Here is an 18,447-nt window from a genome sequence, read left to right on the forward strand (position 1 = left end):
ATACACACCCCACTGCTGAAACTTCTACTGCAGACTTCAGTAACAAGCAACCCCCAGACTCTCAGAAATAAAGTGGAAGTATATTTTTGTTCTTCAAGGATCAAATTTCCATAATTTTCCCTGAAAGTACGGTAATGCTTCCTTTGGGGTACAAATTTTAGCAAAAAAAGGTACAAATTATTTATATATTGCTTGCTATTGCAATTTTACACACCTATAAGGTACCGCCCTTCTGCCTTCTTAGGCACATGCCTTTATTTCTGAGAGTACACCCACCCAAATTTCCCCCCCTTGTTCTACATCTCGTCTGACCGGTGCTGCTGAATTATGACCGTGGTGGGTTTTCGATCGATCCAGTTCTCGTTGGACCCGGCCACCTGGTAGTCCACCTTCCCCACGGGCCCCGCCCTGGGCCCCTCGGCCCCGCCCGGGGCCCCCGCGCCGGGCTTGGCGTCGGCGCCGGCCGGGCCGGGGAAGTCGGACGAGGAGTTGCTGTTGACGCCGGACTCGGAGTCGGGACGCTCCACGTGCTGGTAGTCGGGAGTGTGGTTCTGGTTGGCGGAGAACACGGCCTGGCCGTTCTCCACCGTGGCCAGCAGGAGGGGCTCTTCGTCCTTGGACCACTCTTTAGGGGAAACGCCCTCCACGGGTCCTGATTTTGACACGGAGCGTAGAGCTCGAGAGAGCACTGCAGGCAGCGGAACAAAAACAAACGTGTAAATAAAAACATTCAGAAACTTACACGTTCGTAAAAAAGGTGAAATATAAAATGCTTCATCAGACCTGGGTGAAATACTGATATGAATAACATTCTGTTCAGAAGCCTCAATGAGATTCTTTGGTTTCAATGGCATGTTACAGACTAAAATTAAAATGAAGAAATAATTGTTATAAACTGTTTTAAAAATATTTGTTTTTGAATTTCGATAAAAAAATTTAAATAAATGTATTTCAAACATTAGAACACATTCCCCAGAAACGAGCCCTCAGTTTCAGTGAGCACAGGGCGTTGTGGGTAGAGGAAGAAGCAAGCCCCTTGTGCCAGATTTACCAGAAAAAGATCTTAAATTTACTGCACGTTTGGTTGGATTCTTGACTAATCAATAGTCAACTTATGCCTTAGAGCACCAAACTGAAAGCTCAATTCACCAATACTGAGAGAAAAGACTCCAGCTAAACTGCAAACTGTAAACAGCTTTTCCATCCAAATGCAATCAAAATGTCACAACAAAAAAAGTTCACTGTGTTCGCTAAACGTTTTGGACACAGTGTTACTCTGCATCGGAGACAGATGAGAGAACACAACATGATTTTCAGTTTTGTGACAAAACAACGAAACTTCTACCTCGTGCCTTGTTTATCACAAATTATTATTTTCGTGGCGGGCACGTTTCGCCTCATGCCGTCCTCCGCTCCATTCCATTGTTGTGTGACAAAGCCAAACGTTTGCCTATGGTGCTGCGGAGACAATGCGAGGTCTGGAGGATTTCCAGGCACGGCTGGCAACCCTAATTGAGTCCTGAGAGGAGGGGGCGGGGAGAGGGGAGGAGGGCGCCAGATGTCGGCCCATTCAGGGCAGGATAAAGGGCCGCGCTCACCTCCTTTTGGGGGGGGGTACAGCTCCTTCTGACCCCCGCTGCTCCCGAAGGGGTTGAAGGAGGGGAAGATGATCAGGCAGAAGGACAGCAGGAAGACCTGGGAGGAGAGAGAGAAAACAACACACCTGTAACTCCCTCACAGTGTGTGTGCGTGCGCGCGCATATAGCGAGCGTGTATGTCTATGTGTGTGTGCGCGCATACATGTAGCGTGTGTGTGTGCGTGCATGCATGTGTGTGTGAGTGTGTGCCTGCATGAAGCGTGTGAGTGTGTGTGTGCTTGCATGAAGCCTGCAAGTGTGTGTGCGTGCTTGCATAAAGTCTGCAAGTGTGTGTGCGTGCTTGCATGAAGTGTGTGTGTGTGCGTGCGTGCATGTAGCGTGTCTCTGCATGTATGTGTGTTTGTGCTCATGTGCATGTAGCATGTGTGTGTGTGTGTGTGTCGACATATGTTTGTGTTTGTGCTCATGTGCATGTAGCATGTGTGTAAGTGCATGTGTACATAGTGTGCGTGCATGTTTGTGTGCGCACGTGTGTGTGCGCGCATGTGTGTGTATGCACATGTGCGAGTGCGAGTGTGAGTGTGTGTCTTCAAGTCTTAAAAGCAGGGGCTGTCACTACTGGCTATTGTATGATGATATATACCCGGCCCCGTTGGTTCTGCATATGAATAGAAGGTGTGGGCTCTGACCTTTCCCCTCTGACCCTTCACCTCTGGATATACAGCTTTCAAGTCAATGGTGAACAGGCTGTATTCAGAACTATCCTGAAGTTGCAGGAACACAGGAAAACCCGAAAAGATCGATGGTGTGCGTTTGCGTGTGTGTCTTTGTGTGTGTGTGTGTGTGTGTGTGTGTGTGTGTGTGTGTGCATGTGTGTGTGCGTATGTGTGCGCATGTGTGTGTTTGAGTGTGTGTGTGTGCATGTGTGTGTGCGTATGTGTGCGCATGTGTGTGTTTGAGTGTGTGAGTGTGTGTGTGTGCATGTGTGTGAATGTCTGTGTGTGTTTGTGTGTGTGTGTATGTGTGTGTGTGTGTCTGTGTCTGTGTGTGTGTGAGGGTGAGCGAGTGTGAGTGTGAGTGCGAGTGTGAGTCTCTCACCATAACACAGGTGCCGGTGGTGCTGGTCTTCAAGGTGGACAGCTTCATTAGAGCCTGCAGCTTCCTCAGCTGCTCAACCAGGGTCCTGAAAGCAGGAGGCCACATTAACACGGCCCTGTCACCCTAACGCCATCATCACACTACACTCAAAACACACTGCAATAATCCCTACAACAACAAGAACAGCTACATCCATAATGATAACAACAACAGCAAACACCATCACAATAAATGATAAGAAACTATGATAAGACCGCATACATTAATAACAGCAGAATGATAATCTTACATGTTCTCTTTTTGTAGTAGATGGACTTTCTTCTGCAGCTCCAGGTTGTGAGCAGTGCACACTGCCACCCTGAGAGAGTGTCAATCAATCAATTAATGCATCGATCCATCAATCAATAAATTAATCAATCAATCAATGCATCAGTCAAACCATCAATTCATCAATGCATCAATCAGTAAATCAATCAATCCATCAATGCATCAATCATTAAATCAATCAATCCATCAATGCATCAATCAGTAAATCAATCAATCCATCAATGCATCAATGCATCAATCAGTAAATCAATAAATCAATCAATCATTAAATCAATCATTAAATCAATCAATCATTAAATCAATCAATCATTAAATCAATCAATCAATCAATCAATCAATGCATCAGTCAATCAATCAATCCATCAATCAATCAGTAAATCAGTAAATCAGTAAATCAATCAATCCATCAATGCATCACAGTAAATCAATCAATCCATCCATGCATCAGTCAATCCATAAATGAATCCATCAATCAATCAGTCAATCAGTCAATCAGTCAATCATTCAGTCAGTCAGTCAATCAGTCAATCAAATCAGTCCGTCAATCAAAGTGCTCTGCTGAGAATGTAATGGATTTACAGTATTTAGCTATTTAGCTAGTACTTGATAAATCAAAGGGCCAGTACCCAGCTCTCCCATTTTCCACTGATCAAACTCAATCAAACTTAATCTCGCTCTTACCTGTTCTCCAGACCATCCACGTACACCCTCTTCTTCTTCCTGCTCTCCTGAGCGGACTGCTTGTTCCGGATCTTTCTCCTCACCCTCTTCAGCGTTCTTTCCTCAGCCTGAGAGAGACACACAGCACAGTTTCAACAGGATACGCTCAAACCACCAGAGAAATCACAACAGTACAGGCTAGTCTGAAACAACCATAGAAATCAAGATGCACTGATTAGGTTTAAACAACTACAGTCTCAAACCACCACAGAAATCACAGGTGCACAGGACAATCTCAAACCACCATAGAAATTCCAACAAGCTAATCTGAAACCATCAGTGCTAACCTGCCCTGGGGGGTCTACAACCAGAGCCAGTCTTTAAACTAATCAGCAAAAATTGTGTAGCACCCTGCAGTAAACAAAGAAAAGCCAGTGACAAGTATGGAGCTTCCTCCAGGAAGGGGTAGAGAACAGGAGAAAAACACTCACCTTTGTCAGAGGCAGGTGTGACGGCAGAGTCGAACCCTCTTTAGCGAGAAGCCGCCTTTCCTCCTCCGTCAGGACAATTTCCTGAAACTGGAACTGAGATGAAAGAAAGAACAGTGGTCATGCTCACTTCTGTGTACCTCGCCGAAGAACAGCAGGCGCACTACCGAGCAAACAACACCAGGTGGCGCCAAAGCACTACAATACGAATTTAGCTGCCGTGGCATTGTCACAGATGGCCTTGCATACTTGCATGAGAGGATCAGCAACTTCCAACATGATAAGGAACATAATGGCCCTGGGCCATTTTAAGAACGTGCAACTGCGGGGCGACATTAGCTCAGGAGGTAAGAGAAGTCGTCTGGCAGCCGGAGGGTTGTGTGTGTGTGTGTGTGTGTGTGAACGGGCACACACCTGGCTCGGGCTGCTGCTCTGAGCCTCCTCTATGGCCAGAGTGCAGGGCGGCACGTCCTCGAACTGATCGGAACGGTCCTCCATCACATCCATGCTGTCCCAGTCTTCTGATTGGAGGAAAAGGTTTTATTCTCATCTCACCCGCAGAGTGAGAGCAGCAAGACTGAACACAATGCAATGTCGTTAGCATGCTATCAACTAGCCGCTACACAAAACCAGCACAACGAGAAAAGACTACTAACAAACTGACAAATAATTTGGCAACAGAATTAATAGCAAGCAGTCACGCATACACTGTGCATATATTCTGATTCTGTTGTCTATGATATCTAATATACACTTTCTATATTATACAATTAGAAAATATATACAGTTGTCAGCAGTTTTGTCACCTTTAATTAACCCTTTAATGTCCTCACCAAGTAAAGAGCCATGGAAAACATATATATAGATAGATATGCTCCACCAAACAATCGAGCAGAACATTAAAGGGTTAAAGTGTACTTTTCTGCAGAAGGTTTTTTTTTTTTGTGAGCAAATGTTTCTTTTTTGTGATCACATTACTTATTTATTCAACAAAAAGTCTCAATCAGTCCTTCCCGCCCCCTTTAATGGAGGATTATGGGAGAATGAGTCTTTCCCTTGCGGGACTGTGCCGTACCCAAGTCGATGAAGACGTCGGTGTCGGGCCTCTCCGCCCGCACGCTGAGCAGAGCGTGCTCGTCGCCCTGCTGCTGCAGCGAGTAGCAGTGGTCCGTCTGCACCGTCTCTGCCGCCTCCCATTGGACGTCGGGCAGGAGGGCGGGGCTGGGGGCGGGGCTGGGGGCGGGCTCGCTGTCGCTGGCCCCTGGGCTGAGGCAGGCGTTGTTGGGGCCGCTGTCACTGGCCCCTGGGCTGAGGGCGGGGCTGGGGCCGCTGTCGTCCGAGATCCCGCTGTCGCTGCCCAGCGGGGAGTGGGACTGGCAGGGGACGCTCTCCTCCTCGCCCAGCAGACTGGACAGGAAGTCCTCGGGGTCGACGGCGCCGAACATCTGCAAGAAGAGCGAAGAATCCCGTCAGATACCGCCACTCCAGACCAGCGGGGTCAGATACCGCCAGTCCAGACCAACAGGATCAGATACTCCACTCCAGACCAACGGGGTCAGATACTGCCACTCCAGACCAATGGGATGAGATACCACCACTCCGCACCAGCAGGGGGCTGTATAAGCCTGGCGTTCATACTTATTATTCTTATCAAATGTTTTTCTGATGCGGCCCCAAATTATGCCCACAGATTTACGTGAAACCAACATGCCACCAACATACACGCACGCCTCAGGCCTAACACCGTTTACCAGTGACTATATTGACGATTGCTATGTTATAATTGTTGTGATGTTCAATATGTAGTAGCGTACATTCATATATTTTAACGAGACAAAAACTTTTTTTTTTCTCAAAATAATTTTCAGGTAACCCTCATCCTCAAATCGGGCAAGCTCAATTTGGGAACCCCTGGTATAGGCTATCTGGGAGATGCTAATGGATACATGGTCCCCAAATCCTGTGGGCAAGAGGAAATGGACACAAACTAGCCATTGTCATTTACACCAAATTCCCCAAGCCTAACCTAAAATCCCCAACCTCCAAAGTCGGTGGTTCTCAAACAGCACCAAATGAACGCATTCTGTGACCCACCCTTATTTAACACATGGTCAAACTGATCTTCAAATCCAATAATAAAATGCCCTTCACATAAAAAAAAACAGCATTCAGAATGCATATCTATGGAAAGGCCAAAGGTTAGGGCACATAGTGTGAATGTACTTGCCTTGAGGGCCAGATTTGAGTATCACAGCAATATAGTGTCCAAATCTACCCATTTGGAAACTAGTATCTTACAAATTTCTACCCATACGCATTCTCTCTCAGTACGTTAAATATATTCTGCAGGATGGGTTAAGAGACTGTCCCATTAACATGAGAAATAATTAACAGACAAATAAGAGCAAACTTGCTCATTTTTGCAGATGTTTATTAATTTATTTAATTAATCTTGCGTGTCTTTGTTTTATGTCGGCTGAATTCTGCGTCATGTTTTTATACTGCAGCCAAATTGCCCCATGGGGATTCAAGTAAAGAACTGAACTGAAATGAAACTGGATACGCTGACAGGAGAAAGTACTCACATCCTGTTCGGAGAACAAGCGCTCCATTAGCTCGCTTCCGTCAGCGAAGAAAGGGTCGTCAGCTCCGACGCTTTCAGCCTGAAAGAGCAGCCCCAGGAGGTCCGCGTCCATCTCCGGGAATTGATCCACGACAGACATCGTGCAAAACTTCTGGCCAAAAGAACACTCTGCTTTTTAACTGCAAAAGAGCAGAGAAAATGATACATTTCTGGCAGTCACGTGACCCCTGTTTACAAACCCCAAAAGGTTCTCTCATTAGATTTTAGGGTTATTGCTTTCTGTGCCACGTGCACGGGACAGGCACATTCTCCGGGATGTTACTAGCCTTAAACTGACAACCGGTTCAAACGCTTTGTTAAAAATTACACAGACAGGGCATTGTATACCAATATTGATTCAGAGCGAACATGCGCACTTGGTGTCATTGTTCAGTGCACGCCTTGTGCACTGCAGACCCACGCCCATTTCCCCTATTGTCACGTGAAAAATAAAAACTTAAGACCCAAACATTAGCGTGTCATTATAAATATGCATGTAGCTGTTCATCTACAGTGCTCTCTCTGCGTTATTCAGCTATTGCATTTGTTGCTAACAATACTAAATAATTGCTAAGCTGATGGTCACGCATCCGAAGAAAAATATTGAATATTCAAATTACAATACATTAGGCAAGTTATGTCAAGTTATAACTTTGCAAACGCCAGTCACCAATGTAATAATGAATAATTTATATTCTGAAACACATCACAATATAATCGTCAACAGTACTACAAGCCTGACTAGCTATTTGGCTAAACAAGTCGAGCCTGCTAGCTGCATTCTATTTAGAGTGTACTAGCAGTAACATATTACTTTAAAAACTGATAACGTTTCGAAGAAGGCTTTCAAAAAGACATTTAACCAGTAATCATGCAGTGGGCAAGACAAATAGTCGTGGCTTACCGTGCTAGCTAGCATCAGATAATCAGCTCTTCGGAGCAGAACAAAATGTTATCTAGCAGGCTAGCTATCTACTGTCAGATGGCTCACGTATAGCTGTCATGTACGTTACTGAAACAAGCAGACGCTCGTTCCTAGACAGACGAAAAGCAAATGGTAAAAAGGTAAAATGTTGGCAACAGTGAGTATGTGATGACCTTACCAGTTAGTCAGCTCTTGACGTGCCACGAAAAATACTCACGAGTTTCTGTTGCTTTTTATTTTTTTGTCTCGTAGCTAACGCAACCGTCTTCCTGGTGAAATCACCTTCCAACAAGACAGAAATTACGTCACCTCGTAAGGACAAGTCAGCCAACGTGCGTCTTCGCGCGTCGCATTTTGGGGAATGTAGTTTTTTGCTCACCTCGAAGCAACTACATGCAAGATGGAATGCTTGTTATGCTGTAGCAGGGGAATACCTATTCAATTTGCTGAAATAATAATAACAGCATATATTTTTTCTTCTTTGTCTTCATATTATAACTTCATATAATTATTGTGCACCATTTAGAATCTTTAAAGATACCTTCAAAAGTTCTTGTGATCTGCGAATCTAGACTTGATATGAGTTGTCAGTGAATGTCTCTTAACATTGCTTGTGAAAAAAAAAAACAAGAGATCAGGCAAAAAATTATAATGCTATATTAATTCATTTTTGACAGTTTGTCCATAAATTCGAATCTACTGTCAACTCATTGATCTAAAATTCATGCTCATATTCATCCTCATAACCAGTTAGTCCCAAGGCCACCTTCAGGGGGCATAACTGGGTACATTGTGGCGTGCCCCGGAGGGGGTTTGCAGAGTTTGGTGATCTGTGAACTTGTGCAAATATTATTGTACCAGGCCTCGGAATACAAATATTTTTATATGCCAGCCCTGGCTCCACCAAGTTAGAAGTTGTTAGCGTCCAAAGATGACAAAATAGCAGCCTTTTCAATTTGTGGCTGGCAGCTTTACCTTGTTCACAAGATGAGAAGTCTCCTTTCACCAAGCTGGCTACATATACATGTTCTGCATTCACCAAGCTAGCTACATGTACATGTTCTGCATTCACCAAGCTAGCTACATGTACATGTTCTGCATTCACCAAGCTAGCTACATATACATGTTCTGCATTCACCAAGCTAGCTACATGTACATGTTCTGCATTCACCAAGCTAGCTACATGTACATGTTCTGCATTCACCAAGCTAGCTACATGTACATGTTCTGTATACACCAAGCTAGCTACATGTACATGTTCTGCATTCACCAAGCTAGCTACATGTACATGTTCTGCATTCACCAAGCTAGCTACATGTACATGTTCTGCATTCACCAAGCTAGCTACATGTACATGTTCTGTATACACCAAGCTAGCTACATGTACATGTTCTGCATTCACCAAGCTAGCTACATGTACATGTTCTGTATACACCAAGCTAGCTACATGTACATGGTCTGTATTCACCACGCTAGCTACATGTACACGTTCTGTATATACCTATTAATACATCTAAACTGGGAAGCAAGCTGGAGCAGATAGGGACACCACCAGATTTGGGAAGATAACATACAGTAAGTGAGAGAGTTACAGTACAGTATACAGTACCAATGAGTGAATTATGCTGTGGCACTCCAAGGCTTAATGTGAGCATGTAGCTACAAAGCTTCTGCATTCACCAAGCTTCTGCATTTAGCAAGCTCACCGACAGTGTTTTTAGTTAGATGTGACAACAAAAAATAATATGAAATGTGCTGAAATAATCTGTAAATCAGTAGCTGTTGCATTTGTAAATGCTTGTAGTATACAGAATAAGAGTTTTTCATGTAAGCTATTGATATTGAACTCGCTCTCTTTTCTTGTACTTATTCTGCTGCAGAAATAGGGTGAAAACAAATTTAATAATTCAACAGTAAATGTTAGGGCATATTGTCTGGCAGTGCATCAGTTCCCTCACTGAAATACATTAGAAATGAGGTGAAATATTGTGTACCGGGATCATAATCTTCCCAAATACAACCCACACCCAAATATTAACCCAAATCATTTATTTTTAAAATATTTATTAGATTTTTTTAACAAACAAAAGTCAATATATACAGCAGAACAGAACAAAATAAAGGAATTATATAAATTTATGTTAATTTCTCTTTTTTACATATGACTGTTCCTCATTCTCTTACAGATACAATAAATAAATAAAAAAGTTTAAAAAAAAGAGAACAATCCTAATCTTTAAGATTGCGGAGCTGCTTCACCATTGTGGTGGTGATGACATTGTGGTCCTGGTCATCTTATGGTCACGGTTTCATCACGGTCACGTTGAAACCCCAGTCAGAGGACGACACAAAGTCTAGAGTCTGGAGTTGTGTCAGACACAGTCGCAGTCACATAACAGTCTGTTCACGGTCTGACACAGTTAGGAAGTGTTCACAGGTCCCAGTGGCAGCACTGTCACATCCAGGTTTGTCACGATTGCAGCCAGGTCAGGTTGTGGTCATGGTCACAACAAGACCCACATTTTAACGGTGTATAGCGATTGCGGTCGGGTCTGGTCAGGTTGCGGTCGGGTCTGGTCAGGTTGTGGTCGGGTTGGGTCTGGTCAGATTGCAGTTGGGTTGGGTCTGGTCAGATTGTGGTTGGGTTGGGTCTGGTCAGATTGCGGACGTGTCTGGCCAGGTTGTGGTCGGGTTGGGTCTGGTCAGATTGCAGTTGGGTTGGGTCTGGTCAGATTGCAGTCGGGTTGGGTCTGGTCAGGTTGCGGTCAGGTCTGGTCAGATTTCCGACATGTCTGGTCAGGTTGCGGTCGTGTCTGGTCAGATTGCGGTCGGGTCTGGTCAGGTTGTGGTCGGGTTGGGTCTGGTCAGACTGCAGTCGGGTCGGGTCTGGTCAGATTGCGGACGTGTCTGGTCAGGTTGTGGTCGGGTCTGGTCAGGTCGCAGTCAGGTCTGGTCAGGTTGCGGTTGGGTCGGGTCAGATTGCAGTCGGGTCGGGTCTGGTCAGGTCACAGTCGGGTCTGGTCAGATTGCCGACGTGTCTGGTCAGGTTGCGGTCGTGTCTGGTCAGATTGCGGTCGGGTCTGGTCAGGTTGTGGTCGGGTTGGGTCTGGTCAGATTGCAGTCGGGTCGGGTCTGGTCAGATTGCGGATGTGTCTGGTCAGGTTGTGGTCGGGTCTGGTCAGGTCGCAGTCAGGTCTGGTCAGGTTGCGGTCGGGTCTAGTCAGGTCGCAGTCGGGTCTGGTCAGGTTGCGGTCGTGTCTGGTCAGTTTGTAGTCAGGTTGCGGTCCGTTTACGGTCCCGGTCCCGGTCACAGGATGACGCAGAGCTTGGAGGTGTGCCGCAGGCTGCGGTAGGCGCGCAGGCGGTCCTTCTTGGGGTCGGCGACGGCCTGCGTGACCACGGGCATGCTCTCGGCCGCGCGGCGCTTGTGCGCCCGGTGCAGGAGGATGCGGTACACGCCGGTGACCGAGCTGCGGCAGTCCTTGCCCTGGTTGTTCTGGATGTGCTCGGCGGTGATCCCCAGCGCCTCCAGGGCGGCCCGCACCTCCGCCCCCTCGTCGTCCAGGTCCCCGGGCTCGCCCTGGGCCAGGTGCATGGGGTCCAGGCGGAAGGGCTCCATGGCGCAGGGGAACTCCACGGGGAGCAGCCACTCGCAGCCCATCATCTGCTCCACGGAGCAGCGGTCGGCCGGCTGCGCCTGCAGGATCCCGCGGATCAGCCGCTGGCAGGGCTCGGGCACGAAGGCGGGCACGGCGTAGGACCCGTCCAGGATGCAGCGCTTCAGCTTGGCCACGGTGTCGGCGCGGAAGGGCATGGTGCCCGTGACGATGAAGAAGAGGAGGATGCCCAGCGCCCACACGTCCACGTGCACGCCCACGTAGTGCTCGTCGCGGAACAGCTCGGGCGCCGCGTAGGGCGGGGAGCCGCAGAAGGTGTTGAGCGTCTCGTCACGCCGGCTCACCGTGCTGAAGCCGAAGTCGCCCACCTTCACGCAGGTGCTGCAGGTGTACAGCACGTTCTCCGCCTTCAGGTCGCGGTGGATGATGTTGTTGTCGTGCTGGGGAGACGGGAATGAGGCGTTATCGGCACACCGGGGTGAAATACGGGACTGCTTTGGATTCCAATAGTTTTCTGTGCTCGAATGCCTGGTGCAACCAAGAGGACCACATTTTTTATTATTATTTTTATTCCCGCCACCACCCCCTTGGGAGTTCAACTTTATTTTTAATAATACAAAAACAAACATATATCCATTGGTCATTTTGAGAGAGAGAGAGAGGGATAGGGAGGGAGAGGGAGAGGGCGAGGGAGAGGGAGAGGGCGAGGGAGAGGGAGCGGGAGAGGGAGAGGGAGAGAGAGTGAGAGAGAGAGGGAGAGCGAGAGAGAGAGAGGGAGAGAGAGCACGAGAGAGAGAGGGAGAGAGGGAGAGAGAGAGAGTGGAGAAAACAGTATGAAGCCTTTGAGGGGAGGGTAAAACAAAACAGACAGAGTTACTAAAAATAACAATACATTTTAAAAAGAATAATAAAGTGTGGAAAGAGTGACTTGAGTACACATATGGACACGCAGACCAACGGGCAGATAGACAGGAAGATGAACAGACAAACAGACAGGTGGACAAGTGGGTGGTTGTTGATTGGAGCCTTGAATGGATAGTATGGAAAAAGGGAGAGAAGAGGAAAGAAAGTAATAATAATAAAAATGAAAAAATGGAATAAAATAAAAAGAACATGATGAATATGAATAACACATTCTTAAATACAAAAGAAAAAATATATATACATACAAAAAAAAATTCAAATAACAAATAAAAAAAGCAAAACAAAAAAAGGAACATGATATTGGGATATGGTATTGCATGGGGTTGGCACCTTTTGAGTATATCTGAAGCTTTTAAAGGGGTTAGCTTAGTCTACTGAGCTCTGCTTTCATTTACGTTTTGAGATCAGTGTTAAGTCCAACAGGAAATGCAAAAGCCTTCAGCACTGAATGCAAAGCATAATGCATCGTAGCAGTTTTCTACAAAAACTTTCCAGCCTAAGAATAAAAGATAAAAAGTAACATTGCATTATTTATAATTTCATAATCAGGCTGGAAAGTACCCAATCGATGCAATGTGACATCATGAGTTCAGCTAATGTTTTAACCCTTTAAGGTGTAAGATCACACAGATTAGGACATTCTTAACTGAACACTCTGATGCTGATGTAAAAACTACTGCTATTTGAAAGCAATGGAGTTCCAGAACAGTTAGAATTTAAAAAAACATTCAATGGGTTAAAAGTCTGGTGGCTGTCTCGAAAGGTGAAGCTGATTAAGGTGAGGTAAATAAAAGGCAAAGGTTTGTCCCATACATGCGTCACACTCAGGTTAAACAAGCAGGTTCTGACGCACAGCCAATCGTCTGTGCATCATGGGATTTTAATTTTTCCCCAGGCCAAACGACCGACTGGCTGGGAGATTAAGGACAAACTGCATTATTAATCACATTATTTCTTCCTTAATTGAGGACAGCGGGTCATATTGGAAAACTGAGAGACAGCCGTTAATTGCAGTTGCTTTGCTCTGACCCACAGCGACGTCATCATGAAGGGCGGGGCCTCCGTGTCGACATGCGCCAATCAACCGTCAGCTGCCGCCCAGGTTCAACCTCTGCCCCGTGACATCACGCTTCATTATGTCTTTAATGAAATGGCATGGCTGAACGTGTTTCTGAACTGTTGATTTTACATTTTGTACCTTTGTATTTATTTTAACAGAAAAGCCTAATAGGGGTTGAAAAGTAGCCGTGTCTATGAAGCTTAGATGCAGAGGATCTTTTTGTTGTTTTAACTTTAACAATATTAAATTGCATAATCCCCAAGAAATAAAACAAACAAAGACAAACTATATTTCCAGCAATTCAATATTTGTTTCAGGCAAAAAGGACCACTTTGTTTTGTATTATATGAAAAAAAAGATTTGTATATAATGATAAAAAATAAAAAAAATGATATGAATATATATATAAAGAAAACAAGCCACAGACTTTTGGGGTCTGGTTCAGTAACCCAGACATCTGCTATAGTAAAAGGATCCTAAACCATGTCCTGGAGAGCTACCAACCACAAACCTACCTGGTCCCAGCCATGCACCTCAGCCACTAGGCTACAGGCTGCTGTGGATGGTGATATGTAATGATCTAGAGAGCTGGAGATTTGCCAGGTCAGACAGAATGCTGCATGAAGAATGTAGAAGAGCAAGCGTCTAAAATCCAAAAGGCTTCTTTAAAAGAAAGTTTGATATGTTGCCAGATATTACTATGTCAGATGGCATTGTAGGTTGTCTTTAGGCAGTTTCCATTCCCCAAATAAACTGCAACTGGATTATAAATAGCTTTGTTTTGACTGGAACTCTGGTATTTAGAGTCTGAAAATGAACTTCTGTGACTACACTGAAGATTATGGGTAGACAGTTTAACTTACGGGGCAGTGTGGGGGGGGGGGGTACTGACCATGTGCTTGACGGCGGACAGGATCTGGGAGAAGACGATCTTGCTGTCGATGTCGGACAGCTTCCCCTCGGTGGTGACGCGGGTGTAGAGCTCCCCTCCCCCGGCGTACTCCATCACCAGGTGCAGGCGGGACAGCGTCTCCACCACCTCGTACAGCCGGATCACGTTGGGGTGGTGCAGGCGCTCCATGCTGGAGATCTCCCGCGAGAGCAGCCGCTGGGTCTTCTGGTCCAGTTTGGTCTTATCCAAGATCTTGATGGCCACCTTGTCTGAGAGGAGAGACCAGCAAACAAATGCAATGCGGTTAAACCGGGCAGGTGTGAATTGACCATTTTCCACCCCACCGCTTTGTATTGGTGTGAGGTCGCACACGTGTGATTAGAATGTTTGTAACTGAACGTTCTAATGCTGATGTCGCAATTACTACTGGTCATTGAAAGCAATGCAAAGTTCTAGAACACCGACTTAGAATTCTAAAAAATTCTAACATTAACATTCCAAGAAAACCAACTCTTCAAAAAGTGGTCGGCTAGCCACTGGTCATTGAATCAGAGAACTGCACTGTAAGTATAGCTGGTGTGATTAATCCCACCAACTGAAACCCTCACTCCTGGGATTATTGCTAATTATGTGTTGACCTCGGGGCTACCCGCCACCTTTAGCACAGTTAGCGCTTGTACAGCCAGGCTGCAATATCACGCCAAGGCCATGCCCACATACTGGGGTGAGAATCTCCCCTTGACTTCCGTGCTACATGGCTACAGGAAAAGGGCCAATGCGGTCAGAAAGAGCCTCAACGCTGCCACCATGTGGTAGAAAATGAACACAGCAAGTGGACACCAGGCCTCAGCAGGGCCTTCTCAATGGGCTCGGCCAGGAAGAGTGACAGAAGGGGAAGGTGGCTGGGGAACCACAAAGTGACCCGTTCGCCTCCCACCTGTCGCAGTGCTATAGCCCTGAGCTAGTTACTAACAGCTCCATCCAAATCCCAGACTGTGGGGACAGATAATGCAGTATGTAAGAACAGTACGCTTTGTCTCTGTAGATCAGTGAGTGGAGGGTAATGCAGTATGTAAGGACAGTAAGCTGGACGTGTCTCTGTAGATCAGGCAGCCCAGTGAGTGGAGAATAATGAGGATAATTAGGCGGGAGAGGTGTTGTTCTCGCGCTCCGGGTTGTTTACCGTACGGTGATTAGTCAGGGACCCCTGCTGCCACGCCCGGGGGTTCCAGGTGTAAATTAGACTCTAATTGCCAGGTAAGGTATGCCAACCGCGGTCCCTGGGTAGCCAGGCTGACGAGCCCAGGAGTAATTAGGCTTGATTAAGAAAGCAACCCCCCCGCCATCACTCACTGTCTCTCTGACATGTCCACAGTTTTTTTAGTTTTTTTACGGAAACACCCTCGACACGATCTTACAGTGACACGCACCTCTGACTGGCTTAAGACAGTGGAGCAAACAGCGGAAGTGCCTTAACGTGTTAACTGCGCGCTAACTTTTTAACCATATCCAGAGGCCAAACGTACAGTCTTAAACATTAGGGTCATAAGTATTGTTCGGGAGCAGTCCTAACTTATTTTGCTTGAAAAGTAAGAGAAATATATTTTTTCATTAACTTCATAAAGTACATTTAGGGCTGGTTCCACAGACACACATTACGCTTAGTCCTAGACTAAATTTGTCCAGGACTAATTATATGGATTATATAATTATTCTCAATGTTTTATATGGAGAATCTCCACTCGAAACTGAATTTAGTCTAGGACCAGGCTTAATCTGTGTCTGTGGAACTGGCCCATAATGTGTGTAAAATGTTTGCTGGAGTGACCTTCAGAAGAGGACAGATGAGGCTCACGTTGGGCTCTCCTCCACTTTCAGGGAGGGGGTGGAAGGAGGAAGACTGCAGCGCACTTTGGCTTTGCCTTTGACACCGTTTCTCCGACACTGCAGTAATCCTGCCCCCGCAGAAGAGTCATGAAGCCACACTCAGTCAGACTCCCTGAAGCACAGTGCAGCCAGTCACTTTCACCCCAGTCATCAGAAAAAGGGCCGCTTCTGAATCTCATGCCAGAGTCAGCGTCTAATTACTTCATTAACCCGCAGATTTAGCTGATGCGACATTTTAAGCGAACTTGTGAATGACATCTGAAGACGGCTTCCCAACCAACGCTAAATGTTCTCACAATGTTAATGGAACGTTAATGTCAATATTGGACATTGCCACTACATTGCAGCGACATTGTGAGAATGTTTGATGTCAGCTGGGTTGTGCTTTTTGTCTCTTTATGCCCCAAAACGTTTTACGGTGATGTAATCTGGGAGTGAACCAGCATTGGTGTACACAGCTAATTAGCTAAATGAGCCAGGGTAATCAGTGACTATAAAGACCTGCACACCTACTGGTATCCAGACAGTAAGATAGTTCCTAACATAGTCTCTCCCTGTTGCTAATAGAAATTGCACATCAGATACAAAGTCATCCTCCACGGTTAACCATATCACACATCCTGCCACTTAAAACTAAAAAAAAATGTATTAATCAGAGAATGAATGAAATCTTTCTCTCCTTCTGCACTGTGAAGGCTGGCTTACGCTGAGACTATAGCCTGAATGTGTCTGTTCTGAATGTTAACTCTCAAGCAAATGTGAGCCTGACACTTTTTCTACACAAACTCAGTCGGGTGGACTAGTTCTAGCCATCACCGAACTCGGCAAACAAAAATTCTGAAGAGAAAAATAATAATTCCTGTTCTCTATCATGAGGCAAAGTTCTGGAAAATGTCCTTAATGGGCAATGTCCCTCTTTGTTTGGATAACTGTCCATTTGCCTGTTGATATACGAACAAACATAGTCATTCTTCCACAATTGACTATTTGCAGAGAGTGCAGAATTGTAATTGAGTATTGAGCGAAATAACTGAGCACAGCTCTACTTTCCTTTGAAAGGCATAAACATCTTTCCTCACGAATAAATAAATAAATAATCCCCATCCATGCAAGTGCAGGTGGCAATGGCACCTAAAGTGTCAAGTAATTGAGTAATTCAGCAAAATAATTGGCAAACCATGTTTTTCCAGCATGTACACCTTCCCAAACACACCAATTAAAAATAAACACACTGCAAAAACTAAACATATATCTCAATAAGCATTTTAGCCTTATACTTAGAATCTTAAAATCTTTGAGCCAATTCAAGATTCGCCAATCAGGTAAGAACAATTCACTTGTTAGGCAAACAGTAACTAAAACAAGCTAATATTTTCTACTTGAAAGAAAAAAGTTAGAATTTTTAGTCTCATTATAAGACTCACACAATTGTCAAGACAGACTTTTTTTGCACTGCAGTAACAGTACCTGAACAATAAGTTAAAACAAGCTAATATTTTCGACTTATTAGCTTATTAGACTAAAACCCTTAGTGCAGAACTATTTGAGACACATTTAAAAAAACAAACAGTAACTTAACAAGCTAACCTTTCTAATTATTAGTGTGTTTTTCCAATTTAATTTCCCAGTCTCATTATAAGACTAAAACCTTTGTCAAGACAAGACTTTTTTGAGCCGCATTGCAAAAACCAAGTGGTAACTTAAATCAAGCTAATATTTTTTACTTAGCGTGTTTTTCTAATTTTATTCCCTAGTCCGGGGTCGGCGACCCTGGTCCTGGAGAGCCGCAGGGTGTGCTGGCTTTCGTCTTAAAATAAGCAACCAATTCAGACCCAGGAAACCAGGTGAGGTGAGTTAACTGTGTAATCAACGGCTTTCATTGATCAATTAATGCCACGTAACAACGAAAGCCAGCACACCCTGCGGCTCTCCAGGACCAGGGTTGCCCACCCCTGCCCTAGTCTCATTACTAAGGCTGGTTTGCTGAGTGTTGGCGGCTGGGCTGGTTCGGAGCTGCACGGAGGTCACACACCTCTGGTGAGGGCGTGGATGCCCAGCTTGACGTGGGAGAAGTTCCCGCTGCCGATCTCTCCGCGGATCTTGTAGAAGCCGATGCGGCGTCCGATGGTGATCTCTCTCAGCACGCGCTCGTCCTGGCTCATGTCCAGGTTCAGCCTCTCCAGCGGGGTGAGCCGGCGCTGGCCCACGCCCTCCTCCTCCGCCCCCCCCGGCCCGTCCAGGCTGTCCTGCCGGCTCCAGCGCGCGTACCGCTGGTTCCCCGGGGCCCGCAGGGCGGGGGCCACGGTCCGCAGGGCGGGGGCCGCAGCGCCCGCGGGGGGCCCCGGGTC

The 18,447-nt window shown here is 45.9% G+C and overlaps 2 protein-coding genes across 4 annotated transcripts; both read right to left on the reverse strand.

The window, feature by feature from the left end:
• creb3l3l (cAMP responsive element binding protein 3-like 3 like) lies at window positions 1-8,016 on the reverse strand. 3 transcript variants are annotated; one of them, XM_061261214.1, is made up of 10 exons: window positions 7,898-8,016; window positions 6,757-6,934; window positions 5,247-5,616; window positions 4,586-4,692; window positions 4,175-4,267; window positions 3,705-3,811; window positions 2,986-3,054; window positions 2,697-2,781; window positions 1,599-1,695; window positions 1-688 (listed from the first exon to the last, which is right to left on the reverse strand). In XM_061261214.1, the coding sequence occupies exons 2-10, from the start codon at window positions 6,892-6,894 to the stop codon at window positions 297-299; spliced, it is 1,458 nt and encodes a 485-aa protein (XP_061117198.1). In that variant the 5' UTR covers window positions 6,895-6,934; window positions 7,898-8,016; the 3' UTR covers window positions 1-296. The 3 variants fall into 3 exon arrangements, with proteins under 3 accessions (XP_061117198.1, XP_061117199.1, XP_061117197.1); XM_061261215.1 differs by lacking the exon at window positions 7,898-8,016 and adding an exon at window positions 7,699-7,865 and having other exon boundaries at window positions 4,586-4,689; XM_061261213.1 differs by lacking the exon at window positions 7,898-8,016 and adding an exon at window positions 7,699-7,865.
• Window positions 8,017-11,026: 3,010 nt separating this feature from the next.
• nim1ka (NIM1 serine/threonine protein kinase a) lies at window positions 11,027-18,414 on the reverse strand (the record flags this gene model as incomplete). Its single annotated transcript, XM_061260577.1, has 3 exons — window positions 11,027-11,776; window positions 14,213-14,481; window positions 18,132-18,414. Coding segments are annotated over 3 exons (1,302 nt in total), but the record flags the coding sequence as incomplete, so codon positions are not given.
• Between the last annotated feature and the right edge of the window lie 33 nt (window positions 18,415-18,447).

This window comes from Conger conger, chromosome 11, assembly GCF_963514075.1.
Source record: "Conger conger chromosome 11, fConCon1.1, whole genome shotgun sequence".
NCBI lineage: Eukaryota > Metazoa > Chordata > Actinopteri > Anguilliformes > Congridae > Conger > Conger conger.

Excerpts from the sequence above, each read along its gene's own strand:
- creb3l3l (XM_061261214.1), bottom strand. The coding sequence starts at position 6,894 with ATGTCTGTCGTGGATCAATTCCCGGAGATGGACGCGGACCTCCTGGGG. Across the intron at positions 5,617-6,756 it reads GCTTGTTCTCCGAACAGGAT|ATGTTCGGCGCCGTCGACCC; the intron begins GTGAGTACTTTC and ends CTCTTCTTGCAG. Across the intron at positions 1,696-2,696 it reads CCACCGGCACCTGTGTTATG|GTCTTCCTGCTGTCCTTCTG; the intron begins GTGAGAGACTCA and ends CTCTCCTCCCAG.